This window comes from Aquarana catesbeiana, linkage group LG08 (genome assembly GCF_042186555.1).
Source record: "Aquarana catesbeiana isolate 2022-GZ linkage group LG08, ASM4218655v1, whole genome shotgun sequence".
Classification (NCBI taxonomy): domain Eukaryota; kingdom Metazoa; phylum Chordata; class Amphibia; order Anura; family Ranidae; genus Aquarana; species Aquarana catesbeiana.
Genome location: NC_133331.1, coordinates 49862882 through 49883997, shown reverse-complemented (window position 1 = coordinate 49883997; position 21116 = coordinate 49862882). Strand labels below are relative to the sequence as shown.

Below are 21116 nucleotides of genomic sequence, written 5' to 3'. Positions count from 1 at the left end.
AGTGGGAAGGAGCACATTTTGCCACCATACAACGGCACCACATCCAGGCCAACAAAAATTAATTTATTAATAGGGGTGCGGTGGTGGATTACTCTCTGTGCCATGTTGGGGAGATTTTTTTTTCACTTCCTGTCATTGAAGGATCACCAAATGAAAATAAATGAAATAAGCCTGAAATAATTAACATACTTTCAAATCCAAAGACTAGTTAGTTGCAAAGAGTTTTTTTATTTTATTTAGTTGACCACATTCACTAATCATCACCTAAAGACTTTGAAAAAAAAAGGACATTGGGGGTCACATAATTGATATCATTGATCCCATTGATACACAACACATCTCCAGAAACTTTCTGCTCTTGAAATAACACTTCTCAAAACAAAGATGAACTTTATTTACTGGTTGTTCAGTCATTTGTAGGTAAACAGGTAGAAAAGTTCCATCTTTGGACGATCTCAGCAGTTAGATCAGAGTGAGAACCTGGGGGACTTCAGCCGCCACTTTGGCATTGTCCTTAAATGTATATCTAAAAATAAAGAAAAGGACATTAGTGACATTCTTATATTCATATTAATGATATTCTTATTCTTTAATATTATGAAGTCTACAAACCTGTAATATGGCTTATGGTAGGGTATTTATAAAAAATAGCCAATGTAGTAGGAATGAGCTCCGAGTTCGAGTCGAACTCATGTTCGACTCGAACATCAGCTGTTCGCCTGTTCGCCGAACAGCGAACAATTTGGGGTGTTCGCGGCAAATTCGAATACCGTGGAACACCCTTTAAAAGTCTATGGGAGAAATCAAAAGTGTTAATTTTTAAAGGCTTATATGCATGGTATTGTCATAAAAAGTGTTTGGGGACCCGAGTCCTGCCCCAGGGGACATGGATCAATGCAAAAAAAAGTTTTAAAAAAAACGGCCGTTTTTTCAGGAGCAGTGATTTTAATAATGCTTAAGTCAAACAATAAAAGTGTAATATCCCTTTAAATTTCATACCTGGGGGTGTCTATAGTATGCCTGTAAAGGGGCGCATGTTTCCCGTGCATTGATACATGTCCCCTGGGACAGGACCCGGGTCCCCCAACACTTTTTAGGACAATACCATGCAAATTAGCCTTTAAAATGAGCACTTTTGATTTAGAACGTTTGAGTCCCGGGTTCTAACGTTCGGTCTGTTCGCAAGTTCTGGTGCAAACCAAACCGGGGGGTATTCGGCTCATCCTTACAACGTAGATATAAAAGTTTGAAGAATGTTCTAATAACTGAACATGCTTGGAGTAAAACTGAGATGCTGAAGGTAACATACAATCATAAAGAGAATCCATCCGCACCAAAAAATTGCTGGATAGATGGTACTACAGTGCCCTGAAAAAATATTCATACCCCTTGAATTTTTCCACATTTTGTCATGTTACAACCAAAAACGTAAATGTATTTTATTGGGATTTTATGTAATAGACCAACACAAAGTGGCACATAATTGTGAAGTGGGAGAAAAATGATAAATGGTTTTCAATTTATTTTACAAATAAATATGTGAAAAGTGTGGTGTGCATTTGTATTCAGCCCCCCTGAGTCAATACTTTGTAGAACCACCTTTTACTGCAATTACAGCTGCAAGTCTTTTTGGGGATGTCTCTACCAGCTTTGCACATCTAGAGTGACATTTTGGCCCATTCTTCTTTGTAAAATATCTCAAGCTCTGTCAGATTGGATGGAGAGCGTCTGTGAACAGCATTTTTTAAGTCTTGCCACAGATTCTCAATTGGATTTAGGTCTGGACTTTGACTGGGCCATTCTAACACATGAATATGCTTTGATCTAAATCATTCCATTGTAGCTCTGGCTGTATGTTTAGGGTCGTTGTCCTGCTGGAAAGTGAATATCGGCCCCTGACTCAAGTCTTTTGTAGACTCTAACAGGTTTTCTTCTAAGATTGCCCTGTATTTTTCTCTGTCCATCTTCCCATCAACTCTGACCAGCTTCCCTGTCCCTGCTGAAGAAAAGAATCCCTATAACATGACGCTGCCACCACCATGTTTCACGGTGAGGATGGTGTGTTCAGGGTGATGTGCAGTGTTATGCCGCGTACACGCGGTCGGATTTTCCAATGGGAAATGTTCGATGGGAGCTTGTTGTCGGAAATTCCGACCGTGTGTAGGCTCCATCGGACATTTTCAGCCGGAATTTCCGACAAACAATATTTGAGATCTGGATCTCAAATTTTCCGACAACAAAATCCGTTCTCGTAAATTCCAATCATGTGTACACAATTCCGACGCACAAAGTTCCACGCATGCTCGGAATCAAGCAGAAGAGCCGCACTGGCTATTGAACTTCATTTTTCTTGGCTTGTCGTACGTGTTGTATGTCGTTCTTGGCGATCGGAATTCCCAACAAATTTTGTGTGACCGTGTGTATGCAAGACAAGTTTGAGCCAACATCCGTCAGGAGAAAAAAACATGGATTTTGTTGTCGGAATGTCCGATCGTGCGTACGCGGCATAAGTTTTCCACCACACATAGCGTTTTGGGTCTTTTGACTGTTATTTAGTGATGACATGCTGAGGCTTTTAGCGGGGCCCCGGTAAGAGATTAAACCTCCTATGAATAGGATTACAGAGTTTCAGCTCTGTCAGTTTTTGTTATTGCTCTGAATGCAACAGAAGAGTTTTGTACTTTGAAACTTCTTGTCAGTGTACTGATGACATATTGAAAAATATAAACATACAAGCCCTGTACAACAAACATTTAAGCAATTTTCAGTGTGACATGACTTGTAGACATGTGCATGGCCGTTAGTTTTAGTTTCATTCGTTTTTGTTTTTTTTGGAAATTGGTAAATTCGAAAATCCCGGAAATTTGTAAATTTGTAATTCCATGAACTCGAAAATTCGGAATTCGTAAATTTGTAATTTTGAAAATTCGGAATTCGTAAAATCAAAAATTTGGAAAAATTCAAAAATTCGGAATTTAAAAATTAGAAAAATTCGACAATTCGGAAATTTGAAAATCCACAAATTCGAAAATTCAGATATCCGAAAATTCGAAAATCCAAAAATTTGAAATACCTAGCTAGCTAACTAATAATAACTAACTATTAAATTATAGGTATTGGAATTTTCTTTCAAATTTGGCTGCTAGTGAACGTAATGAATACAATTTTATCTGAAGTTACGAATTATCAGAAATAAAGAATGCCGCATCTAAACAAATGGAATGGAACAAAATAATAATAAATAATAATAAGACATTTTTATTATTATTGTTATTTATTATTATTTATTTATATACGTTGCGTTCCAATCGTTTAGATACGGCATTCGTTATTACGGATAATTCATAACTTTGGATAAATTCGTATTCATTAAATCACTAACAGCCAAATTTGAAAGGAAATTCCAATACCTATAATTTAATAGTTAGTAGTAGTTAAGTTATTATTAGTTAGTTATTATTTCAGATTTTCAAATTTTCGGGTTTTTGAATTCTCAGATTTTCGTTCTTATTTTCGAATTTCTGAATTTACGAATTTACGAAGTTTTGAATTTCTGAAATTTAGAATTTCCGAATGTTCAAATTTGTCTAAATTCGTTAAAAAACGAATTTGGAACTAAATAAATTGCACATATCTAACAGCTAGGGCTGAGTTAGTTTGGGGACATTTCTAAATTAACACTATAAGGGAAATACTCACATCACTCCATCCTTCCCAGACTGCACTGTCACTGTGGAAGCTCCTACGCGCCTAATCTTCAGGAGGTCTCCGTGCCAAACAAATGTCACCTTATTGACACTTACAACATCTATGTTGGCATCAATAAAAGCTGTGTATGTCTTGTCCGGTATGATATTACCACTGTAAAATTAAAATACATTAATTGATTAAATTAATTAAAATGCAATAAAATTAAAAATTACAACAAGTAAAATGCACAGGGTTTTCAGTAATAAAAAATAGATATATAATTTTTTTTTAAAGCAGTATTAAACCCAAAAGCAAACATTTCTTATATTGAAGCTTACGAATTCTTAGATACAATGGCTGCATTACTTTTCTTTTTTACTTTCACCTGGTGATCTGGCCAGTAAGTCTGATGTTTTTTTTAGAAGCACAAGCTCTCCAGCAGAATGTATTAGTTTACATGGATTGGACAAACCATTTACCACTGGCAGGGGCGATTAAAGTGATCAGCTTTTATTTATTCATGTAAAACCTTTATCCCAAGAGGAAAAAAATCTGTTTGCTGTAACTGATTAGAAAATGTTAGCTGGAGTTTGGGTTCAATTTGTTATTATTTTTAAATCTAGTGGTACATTTAACATTACCCTGCACTCCCCTCAGACTGACAATGCTGCTGTCTGCTGGGACTCCTGTGCTCCTTCATCCAGAGTGGAGGCACTCTAGTACAGGAGGTGTGTTACTGGCCAGATCACCAGATGAAAACTGTGAGAAAAAGCCAAAGAAAAGAAAACGAATGCAGCCAACACAACTAATGATTGGTAAGCTGCAATATATTACATTTTTGGTTTTAAGCTTAAAGTGGTTCTAAACCAATTACATTTAGGGCATACAGGAATGACCAAAATTGTTTGGTCTTTGATGAATATTGCTCACCTATGTATTTTGTACTCCTGAGTCTTTCCATGAGATCCTTCTAAGGACACAGAGAAGGATCCACGCAAAATAATATCACCTTTAACTTGGACAGTGACCTTGTATCGCCAACCTGCAGAAATATTATATGATATTTAAAAAAAAATGCATAGCTATTCTTCAATTCAAACTGCATTTAAATGTGTTCTGTGCAAATGGGGCAAAATCAAACTATTTTTTCTGCAGTTCAACTGCGTGAATGTGGAAAATATTGCATTATGGCCACAAGATGGCGCTGAACATAAGTATGCTCCTCAGTGCCATCTAGTGGCCATTTCTCAGTATTTTCCACAATCACACATTTGAATTGCAAAGAATATAACCTGAGAACATTAAATATATTCCCCATTCACACAGAACAATATATATATATATTTAAATGGACAAACATTTCTTTTTATAAACACCCCCCAATGTGATGTTATCAGCTAAAAGGAAATGTGCGGCTCATTAAGAAACTAATATATCATATTATTAAAAATCATTCCATTGAAGCATCTAAATGTGATTTTTATTAAATGGCAAAAAAAAAAAGAAATCATCATGGCAGCAGTAGAAGGTGCATGGGTCTTCCCAGAATTCCTGCCTACATAGCGTTTTGGCCTACAATACAGCCATCTCCAAAAACAATGCACTACTACATGGAATGATTTCTGAAAGTTTGACATTATCATTCATTTTAATTTGATCCACAACAATCTGCTACACACCATTTCATTTATCGTGTAGTTGTGTGTAAACATGTAATCTAAACTGTGATGGAAATTGATAACAAAATAATTACATTGCCCAATTCCAATTATTTGCTAACTCAAATGTGGAAAATGAATAAAAAGTTGTGTGCAAAATTTTGTGCTCAACAGCTGATGGAAAGCCAATAAATTCACCTAATTTCCTGGCTGGAGGACATCCAGCATTATCTTGCCCTTTTCTCCCCAGCCACACCGTCCCTGGCCCATCCCTTTCATTCATTAAATTTTAGTTCTTTCAGGTCAGAGTTTGCATTATATTTGGGATTTACCACAGTTTCTTGATAATGTTTATTTTAAGATAAAGCCTATCTCATCTCATCTCTCCTTCCTTCCAAGTTGCTTACATACTGACTTACAGTTAATTTAGGTAAAAGTCTTATACGACTTGCATAGATGACATGTAGAGAGTAGTCATTAAAAAAATATATTTTCACTTTAGGATGGGAAAAATCCACATTTGATCAGAGCATTGTCACCTCCCCATAACACAAAGGGCTCAAATAGCCCTAATCAAGCTGCTTAAATACTGTCCAGTCATTGTGTAATATTTGTGGCTATTGTCTCTCAAATAAGACACTCTAATGTTTATTTTACAATAAAACCTATTATATCTCATCTCTCCTCCCTTCCAAGTTGCTCACATACTGACTTACAGTTAATTAAGGTAAAAGTTTTATATGACTTACATAGATGACATGGATAGGTTAGTCATTAAAAAAATGATTTTCACTTTAGGATGGGAAAAATCCACTTTTGCTTTTAGGTCATTGCAGTCAACGGTATTCTGCCCCCTCCTAGAAACGTCTATATGAGACCTACACAATTTTCAGGCTAGACAATAATTCATGTAAAGGAGAGGGACTGTAATAGTGAACTATGAGGGCTGGTAAGAGCAGTGCTAATCCATCTGAAACTTACGTGAAAAGATTTTGTCATCTCCGGTGTTCAAGTAAAATTTCTGAGTAAAGAACTTGATTCCAGAATAATTTGCTGCAAAGTGTCCCATCATTGGGCACCCATTCTTGGGACACGGGAAGCCGACACCCTGCGGGGAGAGAGGAGAGATTGGTATAAATATTGCAACAAAAGTGGTTACTGTCATCACCAATCCTTCCATGTCTAATGGGATGTATTCATAGCCTAAATGTACATAGTTTCCCTCTACTTGTTTTTACATCTCACAAAAGGCCAAGGAAAATTCCAAGCTCTAGTTACTGACCAGCCTGCGACCAACCAAACTGACCTGTCTAACAGTATACGTTTAAAAAAAAAAGGGGGGTTAATGCAATGAACAAACTGGTTCCCTATATCATATTTTATGAAATTGCAAAAATCTTAGTAGTTTCTGGAAATCATTTTCAACATTTATTGCTAACCTCACTGGTAATTTACTTTTCCTTACTCCCGCAATGGCCCTTTTAGGAATAAATCTGGATCTTTACTCTTTAGAGTATAGAACAGTAGTAGGAAATGTATTAATAGCAGCAAGGATGACTATAACAAAACTATGGAAATCCAACGAAGCACCGAATTTATCTGATGTTGTTATACGGTTGAATACACAAGCTCAATATGAGTTAATGTTAGAATATAAAAATTTCAACCCGGTCAAGTTTGAGAAACTATGGCAAATATGGACTAGTCATCCTAGAGCTTCTACCTCACCCAAAAACATTTGCTACAGTTCTTAAACCGTATTTCAGTATTATTCCAGGAGTAATATCAAGGTTTCACAGCTCTCTCTTTTCTAATTTCTTGAATTGTCCATGATAATGTTGTCATTATATTAGTTAGCCCCTGTTTACAGTTAGAACCCAATGGGGTAAACAGGGATGTTACTATACTGTTTAGGTATGCTTTATTTGATCATTTGTATGACTATCGTCCATTACTTTGATTTTTTTTTTTTTTGCAGCTGTAAAAAATATTTTAATATACACTTATATATGTTTTCATACTCTTTTAAAATGATACATCTATAACCCTGAATTGACCAAAGAATCTTGCCTGTACATGGTAGGCAAGCCTGTTCTGTAGCTAATGCCATTGTCTGTATGCAGCTGCATACGTCTACATTTTTTTCTTTTTTTTTTAAAATTATTTCTTTATTAATTTTTTCTGTATCAAAACATAGTACAAATATTGAGATTTCTTCTCGTCTCCACATTACATGATGCCAACAATAAAAACCCTTCATAGTGCATTCCCCAATAACCCCCCCCCCCATTCCCCTCCTCAGTGCCGTCTTTAATTTTGATTGGACTCTGGGCAAAACTTTTCTTGGGGCCCCCCCCCCCCATGCAGTTTCGCTTTCCGCCTGCTCTGAGACATACAATAAATAGCACCTAGACTCAAAATCAGTTTACTTAATCAGATCAGGCAGCTATTGCGATTGTTTGCCAGAGGTTACAGTGTATGATTACCACTCACGGACTGGTTGCTAGAGGTTACAGCACACATTATGGCTCGCTGATTAGTTGCTAGAGGTTACAGCACATGATTTTTGCTTGTTGATTGGTTGCTAGAGATTAATGTGGATATGACCTCAGGGGGGCATGATATACATATCAATGCTGCCAGACGTCGCTATTTACATATGAGTGCCCAGCTATTTACATATGAATGCCAGTAATTTACATGTAGACACAGGGTCTGCAGGTGAGTCATCTGTACACAACAATAGGGCAGAGCTGAGCAGCATTAGTACTAGCACTTCACACTGAGATATTGGGACGCAGCACGGGACTAAAACCTTGAGGGATGAGGGAATTTAAACCAGGATAGTTGGTAACTATGAGGCAGCTGCTTTGGGCCCCACAACAATGACAGGGCCCAGGGCAGCTGCCCCTTTTGCCCTGCCTTAAAGACGACCCTGCCCCCCCCATCTCCTCCTACCCCTGACACCCTACACGTCTCAAATCTCATTCCTGATCCCTCTTACGCTTCCCCAGTCGACTCTCAACACCTGTCTAACTACCTAATTCATGTTCTATTTTTAACTTTATACTTATTACCTTATACATTATACTCCCATTACTTCAGCAAATCTCATTGAGTACTTGTATTCTGACCATTTCTTCCATTTCTCCTTTATGTCGAACCTCACTCCCCTGGCAAACCCTATGGCTACTCCCTTTGCTCGACTCATAGGGGAGTCCCCATAGTACCATAACGGGAAATCTTTTGAAAATATTCTGCGGTTCAAACCAGAAAAGAAATGTGTCTCCTGCAGGAGTACTACATCTGCTTTAAGATGTTTTAGTTCACTTATTATGTTGGCCCTTTTTATAGGAGCATTTAGACCGCGCACATTTATATGAGATTATATTTAAGCTAGACGACATTACCTATTTATGGGAGTATCCTATCGGACACCGCCAGTAAAAGTGTAATAGAAAGACCAGGAACCACGAAGTGAGGGTCAGTACTAATTCTTTCCAAGCAGGTGCCCCTTCCTATCCCAACCCTATCCTCCCCCCTCCACCCAACCCTCCCCCCCATCCACCTCTCCCCCCCTCCTCCCCTCTCCCCATGCGAGGGAAAAAGGCCTCCCCGAGGCCCCATGAACCGTGGCCCACCAAGCTCCTCTCGGCCCTATGGTTTGTCCCCCTAGAGGTTGAACTCTGAGTGTACCGTCAGACAAAACCAATGCCCCCCCCTAGGTTTAGGAGCTCCCGTACCCACCACACTCCCTCCCCCTCACCTCCCCCTCCTCCCCCCCGTCCAATCCCAGTCCCCTTTCATCTTCTTCAATATTTATTGTTTTCTTCTTTGTCTTCTTCTCATTCTTATTTCTTCTTTACTTCTTTACATAAAATTTTCTCCGGGCTAGTTGCCAAACCTGTTGTTCATCGGTATTATCTGTGCTTTCCTGTTTTTCCCACCAGCCAGGTATTTCCACTAATTAAACCCCCAGTCTGTTGCAAGATTTAACTGTATCTTCCGGGAATCTTAGAGCTGCTGATCGGCCCTCTTTGTGTCCGATTAGGCAGGCTGGGAAGCCCCAAAAGTATTGAATGTTTTGTATCTTGAGCTGTTCTAATAGAGGTTTGAGGATTCTTCTCCTAGCCAGGGTCTCTGGTGCAAGGTCTGGAAATGTCTGCAAAGTAATTTCACCAAATTTGGCAGGTTGATTGGTTTTCATATATGACCTTATCTGTTCTTTATCCTGAAAGTTATGGAATCTTGCGATCACATCTCTTGGGACGTCTGCGGCCATTTCTGCGGGCTTTCTAATTCTATGAATTCTTTCAAACTTTATTTTATTATTTACTCCGGGAGCCTCCAACATATGACCGAATATTTTGTCCATTTTTTCTTGCAGGTCTTCCCCTTCTCCTGACGTCTCTGGTAAGCCTCTGATCCTAAGGTTTTTCCTGCAAATCCGATTTTCTTGATCTTCTGTTTTATACATCATATGTCTCTGCTCTCTCTGCATTCCTTCCATCTTTGCCTTAAGCATTTTTATTTCACCCGCCTGAATGTCCAGTCTTTCCTCTGTCTCCTCAACCCTTTTTATAATATGGTTCATATCCTCTCGCATGGTTGTTATTTCTCCCTTTATAGACATTTCCAACCTCGCAAACATTTCCACCATTTCTCCCTTCGTTGGTAATTGCGTTTTTTGTCTGGTTTCCACTATGGTTTCCTCCTCTAACTCCTCGCTTCTCGATACCGGGGCTTCTATATCCTCTAACTGTTTTCTCTGTCCTTTCTTTTGTATTCCCTCCTGGGTTTTACTTTTGGTCCCCGTTTGTCTCCCCGGACTTTCTTTATTTCCCTCCTGTACCATGTATTTTTTGATGGTACCCGGGCTAGCACTAACTCTAGGTGGATTTGCTCCTGCTCCCTTCGTCGTTTTACCCCTAATATTTTTTTATTTACTTATTTATTTATTTTTTTTACAAAATTACTTATCCAGGGTGGAAGTGTACCTTCCTGTGGTTCTATGCCCGGCTATAATCCCTTTAGGGGCTAAGTTTGCACAGCTTAGCAGGTGTTTAGCAGGTTTTTAGCAGGTTTTTAGCAGGTTTAGCAGGTTATAGCAGGTTAGCAAGTTAGCTAGCAGGTTTAGCAGGTCAGCACGTTAGCAAATCAAGGGGTTCTTGTGCAACCCCTTAAATATTCACCATCAGCACAGTCACAGAGGGAAAAAAAAAATCTTTTTCTTTTACATTTTACTTATTTACTCCTGGAAATTATTTTCACAGTTTTCACCGTTACTTCCAGTACAGCCTTAGTCCGTCAGGGTGTCTCTCGCTGTGTCTCTCAGTTCTTTGCTCTGTGCAGGCTATCTTCCACCCCTATGAGCTTCTTCTGTCTGTCCACTATATGCATATGCCCTGGTCATATTCCTTTCAACGTATCGTATGTATCGTACATTTATATCAGTCCAGCATTCCGACCATCTCTGTCTCTGTACAATCTGTACACAATCTGTACAATCTGTATCTTGTCTATGTGCAGTCTGTCATTGATGGTACATATAAGAGCATAACAAAAGGACTCACCGCCTTGCGACCACCGTCTCTGCAGATTACCTGCTCGATTTTGGAGTGGGGGGTCCGTAAGAGGTCAGGCTCAGCTCCGCTCATAGGGGTACACACTCCTACAGGTGCCCCACAAATTCTTTGATTTGTTCAGATCTCTTCCAGCTCTTCCACCAGCGTCTCGTGTGCCTCGCATACTTCCAGGTTCTCTTGCTCCCTCCAGTGGAGTCTTACTGCAATGCAGGCACCGTACACACTGCTGCTGCTTCTCCTCTCTCTCCAACAGCTGACCGAGTTCACTGAGTACGGATCTCATACACGGTGTGGGACAGCAGAGACTCCTTTACCAGCGTCAGGTTCCTCGGTCCTCAGTTCTATCATCTGCTCTGTTTGGGCTGGGTCTTACAGGGGACATACGTGGGGTTAGGGGGGGGTCCGTGATGGGGTTAAGGGTGTCCACACCTTAGACCATCATCATACAGGAGGGAGCATGGCGTGCCTCATGGGCCCAGCGTCGGCTCCGGACCAACGCCCACATCAGGCCCCTCCCTCTGGACCCTGCACTAATGATCCATTACTTTGATTGAGATTAGTATGTAAATGTTTTACTGCTATACCTGATTGTTATATACCAGAACCAGCTGCCTTTAATTTTTCTGTTATTTGTATAAACATTTAAAAAAAAATTCTTTAATGGTAAAATAAATAAATAAATTAAAAAAAATAATAAAAACAGGGGTTTGGTCTGCACACATTTGCAAATAAATACGTAAGCTACAGGCCCCGGCAAGGCTCCCTGTTACCTGTAGTCCTACCTTTAACTTACAGTATCTCACAAAAGTGAGTACACACCTCACATTTTTGTAAATGTTTTATTATATCTTTTCATGTGACAAACCTGAAGAAATGACACTTTGCTACAATGTAAAGTAGTGAGTATACAGCTTGTATAACAGTGAAAATTTACTGTCCCCTTAAAATAACTCAACACAGCCATCTTTGTTTAAACTGCTGGCAACAAAAGTGAGTACACCTCTAAGTGAAAATGTCCAAATTGGGCCCACAGTGTCAATATTTTGTGTGGCCACCATTATTTTCCAGCACTGCCTTAACCCTCTTGGGCATGGAGTTCACCAGAGCTTCACAGGTTGCCACTGGAATCCTCTTCCACTCCTCCATGACGACATCACAGAGCTGGTGGATGTTAGAGACCTTGCGCTCCTCCATCCTCCATTTGAGGATGCCCCACAGATGCTCAATTTGGTTTTGGTCTGGAGACATGCCTGGCCAGTTCATCACTTTTACCCTCAGCTTCTTTAGCAAGGCAATGGTCATCTTGAAGGGGTGTTTGGGGCCATTATCATGTTGGAATACTGCCCTGCGGCCCAATCTCTGAAGGGAGGGAATCATGCTCTGCTTCAGTAACTTCAGTATGTTACAGTACATGTTGGCATTCATGGTTCCCTCAATGAACTGTAGCTCCCCAGTGCCAGCAGCCCCAGGCCATGACACTCCCACTACCATGCTTGACTGTAGGCAAGACACACTTGTTTATGTCCTAACCTGGTTGTCACCACACACGCTTGACACCATCTGAACCAAATGAGTTTATTTTGGTCTCATCAGACTAAAGGACATGGTACCAGTAATCCATGTCATTAGTCTGCTGGTCTTCAGCAAACTGTTTGCGGGCTTTCTTGTTCATCTTTAGAAGAGGCTTCCTTCTGGGACGACAGCCATGCAGACCAATTTGATGCAGTGTGTGGCGTATGGTCTGAGCACTGACAGGCTGACCCCCCACCCCCTTCAACCTCTGCAGAAATGCTGGCAGCACTCATATGTCTATTTCCCAAAGACGACCTCTGGATATGACGCTAAGCACGTGCACTCAACTTCTTTGGTCGACCATGGCAAGGCCTGCTCTGAGTGGAACCTGTCCTGTTAAACTGCTGTATGGTCTTGGTCAACCGTGCTGCAGCTCAGTTTCAGCATCTTGGCAATCTTCTTATAGCCTAGGCCATCTTTATATAGAGCAACAATTCTTTTTTTCAGATCCTCCAAGAGTTCTTTGCCATGAGGTGCCATGTTGAACTTCCAGTGACCAGTATGAGAGAGTGAGAGCGATAACACCAAATTTAACACACCTGCTCCCCATTCACACCTGAGACCTTGTAACACCGGGGAGGGAAAATTTCTAATTGGGCCCAATTTGGATATTTTCAATTAGGGGTGTACTCACTTTTGTTGCCAGTGGTTTAGACATGAATGGCTGTGTGTTGAGTTATTTTGAGGGGACAGCAAATTTACACTGTTATATAAGCTGCACACTCACTACTCTACATTATAGCAAAGTGTCATTTCTTCAGTGTTGTCACATAAAAAGATATAATAAAATATTTACAAAAATGTGAGGGGTGTACTCACTTTTGTGAGATACTGTATAAGAGGCTCCACAGTGGAAGCACATGCACATGTAAGAGCTAATAAAAGTCCTGGGTGACTTAACTTCAATGTTAAAATGCAGATAAAAGCAAAGGATAAGGCCTTTAAAAATGCAAGGCTGAGGGATCATCATCAGCTTTCCAACTTTACAAAGAATGCAACAAGAAATGTAAGGGTGCACTCAGGGTGGCTAAGATAAAACACGAAAGGCACATAGTGGAGGAGAGTAAAAAAAATCCCAATAAATTCTTTAAGTATATAAATAGTAAGAAAGGGAGGTCAGATCATATTGATCCCATAAAGAATGATGAAGGGAATCTGGTTACTAAGGACGGAGAGATGGCGAAGGTATTGCATTTATTCTTGTCCTCAGTCTTCATGAGGGAAATGGGGGGCTTCAGTAACCAAAACTGCAATGTTTATCCTCATGACACGTCACAGGAAGCACCCTCATGGCTAATGCCGCGTACACACGAGCGGACTTTACGGCGGACTTTGCCCGGCGGACTGGATTTCGTCGGACAATTCGATGTGTGTGGGCTCCAGCGGACTTTGTTTTCTCAAAAGTTGGACGGACTTAGATTTGAAACTTGTTTAAAATTTATCCGTTGAAATCGAGTCCGGTCGAAAAGTCCGCCGTCTGTATGCTAGTTCGACGGACAAAAAGCCACGCTAGGGCAGCTATTGGCTACTGGCTATGAACTTCCTTGTTTTAGTCCGGTCGTACGTCATCACGTACGAATTCGACGGACTTTGGTGGATTGTGTGTAGGCAAGTCCGTTCATTCACAAAGTCCGTCGGAAAGTACGTCGAAAAGTCCGCCGGGCAAAGTCCGCCGTAAAGTCCGCTCGTGTGTACGCGGCATAACAGGGGATAGAATTAGAAATGGATATGAAAAACCTAACATTAATAGTTCTCCGGGACCAGATGGCTTGCACCCGAGGGTCCTTAAGGAACTCAGTCAAGTAATTGCTAGACCGTTGTTCCTAATTTTCACAAATAGTCTACTGACTGGAATGGTACCAGCTGATTGGAGAAAAGCCAATGTATCACCAATATTTAAAAAAGGGCCAAGATACATCCCTGGAAATTACAGACCAGTTAGCCTAACATCAAAAGTATGTAAGCTCTTGGAGGGGATGATAAGGGACTATATACAAGATTTTAGTAGTCAAAACTGTATCATTAGCAATAATCAGCATGGATTCATGAAGAATTGTTCTTGCCAAACCAATCTATTAACCTTCTATGAGCAGGCGAGCTGCCATCTAGATAAAGGAAGCCCTGTAGACGTGTATCTGGATTTTGCAAAGGCATTTGATACAGTTCCCCATAAACGCTTACTGTACAAACTAAAGTCTGTAGGCATGGACCATAGGGTGAGTACATGGATTGAAAACCGGCAACAGGGGCGAGTTCAGAGGGTGGTGATAAATGGGAAGTACTCGGAATAGTCCCTTGTGGAAAGTGGGGTCCCCCAGGGTTCTGTCCTGGGACCAATCTTATTTAATTTATTCCTAAACGATCTGAAGGATGGGATACACAGTTCAATCTCAGTATTTGCGGACAATACAAAGCTAAGCAGGGCAATAATTTCTCCGCAGGATGTGGAAATCTTACAAGAAGATCTGAACAAATTAATGTGGTGGGCAACTACATGGCAAATGAGGTTTAATGTAGAAAAATGTAAAATACTGCATTTGGGTGGCAAAAATTTGAATGCAATCTACTCACTAGGGGGAGAACCTCTGGGGGAATCTAGGATGGAGAAGGACCTGGGGGTCCTAGTAGATGATAGGCTAAGCGGTGGCATGCAATGACAAGCTGCTGCAAGCAAAGCAAACAGAATATTGGCATGCATTACAAAGGGAATTAACTCCAGAGAAAAAACAATAATTCTCCCACTCTACAAAACTCTGGTCCAGCCGCACCTGGAGTATGCCATCCAGTTCTGGGCACCAGTCCTCAGGAAGGATGTGGTGGAACTAGAGAGAGTCCAGAGAAGGGCAACAAAGCTAATAAAGGGACTGGAGGACCTTAGTTATGAGGAAAGGTTACGAGCACTGAACTTATTCTCTCTGGTGAAGAGACGCTTGAGAGGGGATATGATTTCAATGTACAAATACCGTACTGGTGACCCCACAATAGGGATAAAACTTTTCCTTGAAAGGGAGTTTAAAAAGACACGTGGCTATTCACTAAAATTAGAAGAGAAGCAGTTTAAACTTAAACTGCGTAGAGGGTTCTTTACTGTAAGAGTGGTAAGGATGTGGAATTCTCTTACACAGGCAGTGGTTTCAGCAGGGAGCATCGATAATTTCAAAAAACTATTAGAACGACCACAACATACAGGGATATACAATGTAATACTGACATAAAAGCACACACACAGGTTGGACTTGATGGACTTTTTTCAACCTCACCTACTATGTAACTATGTAACCGTGTAAGAGCAGATGGGCTGGAGGGAGCTCACCCCTCCTTAAATGCACAGGGACACACTGAACACCCAGCACATACAGTGAAGGAAAAAAGTATTTGCTCCCCTGCTGATTTTGTTCATTTGCCCACTGACAAAGAAATGATCAGTCTATAATTTTAATGGTAGGTTTATTTTAACAGTGAGAGACAGAATAACAACAAAAATATCCAGAAAAAGACATTTTCAAAAAAGTTATAAATTGATTTCCATTTTAATGAGTGAAATAAGTATTTGATCCCCTATCAAACAGCAAGATTTCTGGCTCCCAGGTGTCTTCTATACAGGTAACGAGCTGAGATTAGGAGCACCCTCTTAACCACTTGCCGACCGCCTATATACGTGAGCAGAATGGCACGGGCAGGCAAAATCACGTACCTGATACGTGATGCCTTCCCGCGGGCGGGGGGTCCGATCGGACCCCCCCCCCGGTGCCATAGGCGGTCGGCTCTTGTTCGCGGGCGATGAGAGGTCAGGGGGAGGCCATCCATTGATGGCCACCCCCTCCCAATCACTCCCAGAGAATCAAATGCTTCCTCTCCCTCTGTAATGTCTTTTCGATCCGGAGCCGAGGAGAGAAGACATCCAAGTAAGTTGCACCAACACTACACTTCCAGTAGAACACGCAGGCACACTTTTCACCCCCCGATCACCCTCCGATCACTCCCCTATACCCCCTGTCACACTGACACCAATAGTAGTTTTTTTTTTTTTTGCATTGGTGTCAGTTTGTGACAATTATAAGTGTTAGGGCAGTTAGGTTAGCCCCCTTTAGGTCTGGGGTACCCCCCTATAGGTCCAGGGTACCCCCCTAACCCCCCCCTAATAAAGGTTAACCCCGTGATCACCCCCCGTCACCAGTGTCGCTAAGCGATCGTTTTTTTGATCGCTGTATTAGTGACACAGGTGACGCTAGTTAGGGAGGTAAGTATATAGGTTCGCTGTCAGTGTTTTATAGCGACAGGGACCCCCATATACTACCTGCTAAAGGTTTTAACCCCCTGATTGCCCCCTAGTTAACCCTTTCACCAACGATCACCGTATAAGTGTTATGGGTGACGCTGGTTAGTTAGTTTATTATAGTTTATTATAGTTTTAGGGCACCCGCCGTTTATTACCTTATAAAGATTTAACCCCCTAATTGCCGGCGGTGATAGAAGTTAAGTTTTTAGGGTCAGATAAGGTCTGCATCGCCCCAGGCAGCGTCAGGTTAGCGCCAGTGCCGCTAAAACTCACGCACGCAGCATACACCTCCCTTAGTGCTATAGTATCTGAACGGATCGATATCTGATCCGATCAGATCTATACTCCCCAGCAGTTTAGGGTTCCCATAAACACAGTGTTAGCCGTATCAGCCCAGATACCTGCTAACACCTGCGTTTTGCTCCTCGGCCCAGGCCTGATCCCTGCGATCGCTAACAGTTTTTTGGTAGCGTTTTGAAGCAGTCGTTAACAGTCAGGAGCTTTTTTGCCTGTGAGTCTCACTAGTGTACCCCTAAATTTAGAGCCCAAAATGGCAAATCGAAGGTACACTAGTGAAGAGGCCTACACGTTTCTGAGCATGACAGATAGTGAAGAGGAAGTCACTCATCTGTCAGATTCAGGCTCAGAATACGATCCTGTAGAGGACAACGGCTCCATGACAGATAGCTCTGACGATGGAGTTGTGGTCCCTGCTAAGGTCAGGCGTACCAGACCCCAATCTTCTTCTGTCCTTGAAGTGCAAGAACCGCAGGGCTCTCGTATGGAGCAGAGAAGTACTAGTGCCGCTATTCCTTCTGGTGAACTGGCAAGCACCAGCGGCCTAGTACACCCTGGTCGTACATCCAGCACTGCAGTATCACGTGGTGACGTGGCGAGTCCCACAAGTGCAGTTTAAGCTGGCGAGGTGGCAAGCACAAGTAGTGTCCCGCTGCCACCAAGAAGACGAACACAGGGCCGTCGTGCCCATAGTGCCCTTCCTGCTGCATTCGCCAATCCGAATTGGGTACCCACCACTTCTGCAGCCCCCGTACTTCCCCCATTCACTGGCCAACCCGGAATTCAGGTGGAAACAGTTGACTTTATGCCACTGGATTTTTATTCGCTGTTTTTCACCGAAGATCTCTATAGATCTATTGTGGACCAAAACAATTTGTACGCTGGTCAACACATCGCCACTATTCCCCAGTCCTCCCTTGCCAGAGATTGGAAACCAATTACGGTTTCCGAATTTAAGATCTTTCTGGGCCTTTCCCTCCTCATGGGCTTGAATAAAAAGAGTGAGTTGCGGTCATATTGGTCCACTGACCCAATTTACCATTCGCCCTTGTTCTCTGCTTCCATGGCCAGGGCACGATACGAGCAGATTTTGCGGTTCATGCACTTCAACGACAATGAACTCTGTCGTCCTCGTGGAGACCCTGGATACGATTCGGCCCCTCGTAAACCACTTCAACCAACGTTTTGCAGACTTGTTTACTCTCCATCAAGTTGTCTGCGTTGATGAGTCCCTGATTAAATTTTCTGGCCGCTTGTCATTCAAACAGTACCTTCCCAGCAAGTGTGCCAGATACGGGGTCAAGATGTATAAGCTCTGTGACAGGGCCACAGGCTATACATGTAGTTTTATGGTTTACGAGGGCAAAGATAGTCATGTAGAGCCGACAAACTGCCCTGACTACATAGGAAGCGCTGGCAAGATAGTGTGGGACTTGGTGTCACCCTTATTCGGAAAGGGGTACCACTTGTACGTGGACAATTATTACACGAGCGTGCCACTTTTTAGTCACTTGTTTGATCATCAGATTGGAGCATGTGGCACCGTGCGATCTAATCGCCGGGGCTTTCCCCAGCGGCTTGTAGATTCCCGTCTTAGGCTGGGGGAGAGAGCCTGCTTGAAGTGTAATAACTTGCTCGCTATGAAGTGGAGGGACAATAAGAATGTTTTCGTTCTTACCTCCCTTCATGCAGACACGACGGTCCAAATTCCTACGGCGACTGGTGTTGTGGAGAAACCCCTCTGTGTCCACGAATATAACCAAAATATGGGAGGGGTGGACCTCAACGACCAGTTGTTGGCGCCGTACCTAATTGCCCATAAGGCCAGACGCTAGTACAAAAAAGTGTCTGTTTATTTATTTCAATTGGCTTTGCTGAGCGCTCATGTGCTATAGAGAGCTTCAGGGCAGACTGGATCCATCCTTAAATTCCAGGAAGAGATCGTCAGAGCCCTTCTGTATCCAGACGGTGCTCCACCTCACCATCCCCAACCAAATGCAGTAAGCCGACTGCATGAGAGGCATTTTCTTTATGCCCTCCCGAGTACCCCTACCCAACGAACCCCCCAAAAAAGATGTTGTGTCTGCAGCAAGCGCGGATTTAGGCGTGACACCCGGTATTATTGTCCCCTCTGTCCTGGCAATCCTGGTCTTTGCATTGGTGAATGTTTTGAACGCTACCATACACTAGTGGAGTATTAGCGTAGGGTACAGCACTGCACAGACTAGGACACACTTTCACAGGGTCTCCCAAGATGCTGTCACATTTTGAGAGACCCAAACCTGGTACCAGTTAAAAAAGTTAAAGTTACAAAAAAAGTGTAAAAAAAAAAAAAAAAAAGTAAAAAAAAAGAAAAAAACACAAAAAAATTATAAAATAAAAAAAACAAAAATAGTTGTTGTTTTATTGTTCTTTCTCTATTCTCTCTCTATTGTTCTGCATTCTATACTGCAATGTTTTATTGTTATGTTTTTATCATGTTTGCTTTATAGGTATGCAATTTTTTTATACTTTGTTTTTTTATTGTTAACCACTTTTTTGTTTTCAGGTACGCCATTCAGCTGCAGAGCGGATTTATTTATCTTGACAGCAACAGCGTTTGCTCCCACGATACATAAAGCCGTGACTCCAGCGCTGTCGGAGGTGATTTCACCACCACAGTTACATACTTCAGCATATATGCCGAAGCGTGGGGGCAGCAGTGGGTGGAGGAGCGATTTGCTCCTGTCTTTTGCGGGAGGATGCCCCCATGCTTCGGCATATATATATATTTTAGGTAGGCACAGGTTGCGTTAAATGTTTTATTTTTTACTATGTTTTTTTTTGTATTTTGCTTTGCAGGTATGGTAAGTATTACTGTTATACTGTAATGTTACTTTGTTTTTTTGTTAACCATCATTTGCTTAGCAGGTACGCCATTCAGTTGCAGCGCGGATTTATTTATCTTGACAGCAATAGCGTTTGCTCCCAGGAAAGCCGTGACTCCAGCGCTGTCGGAGGTGATTTCACCACCACAGTTACATACTTCAGCATATATGCCGAAGCGTGGGGGCAGCAGTGGGTGGAGGAGCGATTTGCTCCTGCCTTTTGCGGGAGGATGCCCCCATGCTTTGGCATATATAAACGGTGCATGTATGCCCATCATTAGAAGTGGGTGGATGAAGGGAGGTATTCTAATGGTGGGCATACCCACCGATCAATATCTTTTTTTCATTCAGCCCACAGGCTGTATTAAAAAAAAGTTTACAATGTATGCACAACAAGGACCAGCAACGTACTGGTATGTTGCTGGACTTTGAGTGGCTATACCAGAATGATGCCTGCAGGTTTAGGTATCATCTTGGTATCATTCTTTTCAGCCAGCGGTTGGCTTTCATGTAAAAGCAATCCTAGTGGCTAATTAGCCTCTAGACTGCTTTTACAAGCAGTGGGAGGGAATGCCCCCCCCCCCCCCACCGTCTTCCATGTTTTTCTCTGGCTCTCCTGTCCCAACAGGGAACCTGAGAATGCAGCCGGTGATTCAGCCAGCTGACCATAGAGCTAATCAGAGACCAGAATGGCTCCAAACATCTCTATGGCCTAAGAAACTGGAAGCTACGAGCATTTCATGACTTAGATTTCGCCGGATGTAAACAGCGCCATTGGGAAATTGGGAAAGCATTTTATCACACCGATCTTGGTGTGGTCAGATGCTTTGAGGGCAGAGGAGAGATCTAGGGTCTAATAGACCCCAATTTTTTCAAAAAAGAGTACCTGTCACTACCTATTGCTATCATAGGGGATATTAACATTCCCTGAGATAACAATAAAAATTATTAAAAAAAAATAAAAATGAAAGGAACAGTTTAAAAATAAGATAAAAAAGCAAAAAAATAATAAAGAAAAAAAAAAAAGCACCCCTGTCCCCCCCTGCTCTTGCACAAAGGCGAACGCAAGCGTCGGTCTGGCGTCAAATGTAAACAGCAATTGCACCATGCATGTGAGGTATCACCGCGAAGGTCAGATCGAGGGCAGTAATTTTAGCAGTAGACCTCC

At 41.8% G+C, this 21116-nt stretch overlaps 1 protein-coding gene across 2 annotated transcripts in view; it reads right to left on the bottom strand.

The window, feature by feature from the left end:
- Positions 1-207: 207 nt before the first annotated feature.
- Positions 208-21116, bottom strand: part of LOC141105743 (pancreatic lipase-related protein 2-like) — an 88508-nt gene continuing 67599 nt past the window's right edge. Inside the window, exons 10-13 of one of the 2 annotated variants that reach the window (XM_073595823.1) lie at positions 6330-6456; positions 4621-4732; positions 3700-3861; positions 208-526 (exon numbers count right to left, since the gene is read on the bottom strand). In XM_073595823.1, coding sequence (XP_073451924.1) covers positions 463-526; positions 3700-3861; positions 4621-4732; positions 6330-6456 — 465 coding nt within the window. In that variant the 3' untranslated portion in view covers positions 208-462. The remainder of the gene's footprint in view (positions 527-3699; positions 3862-4620; positions 4733-6329; positions 6457-21116) is intronic. The other variant, XM_073595824.1, reaches the window with a different exon arrangement.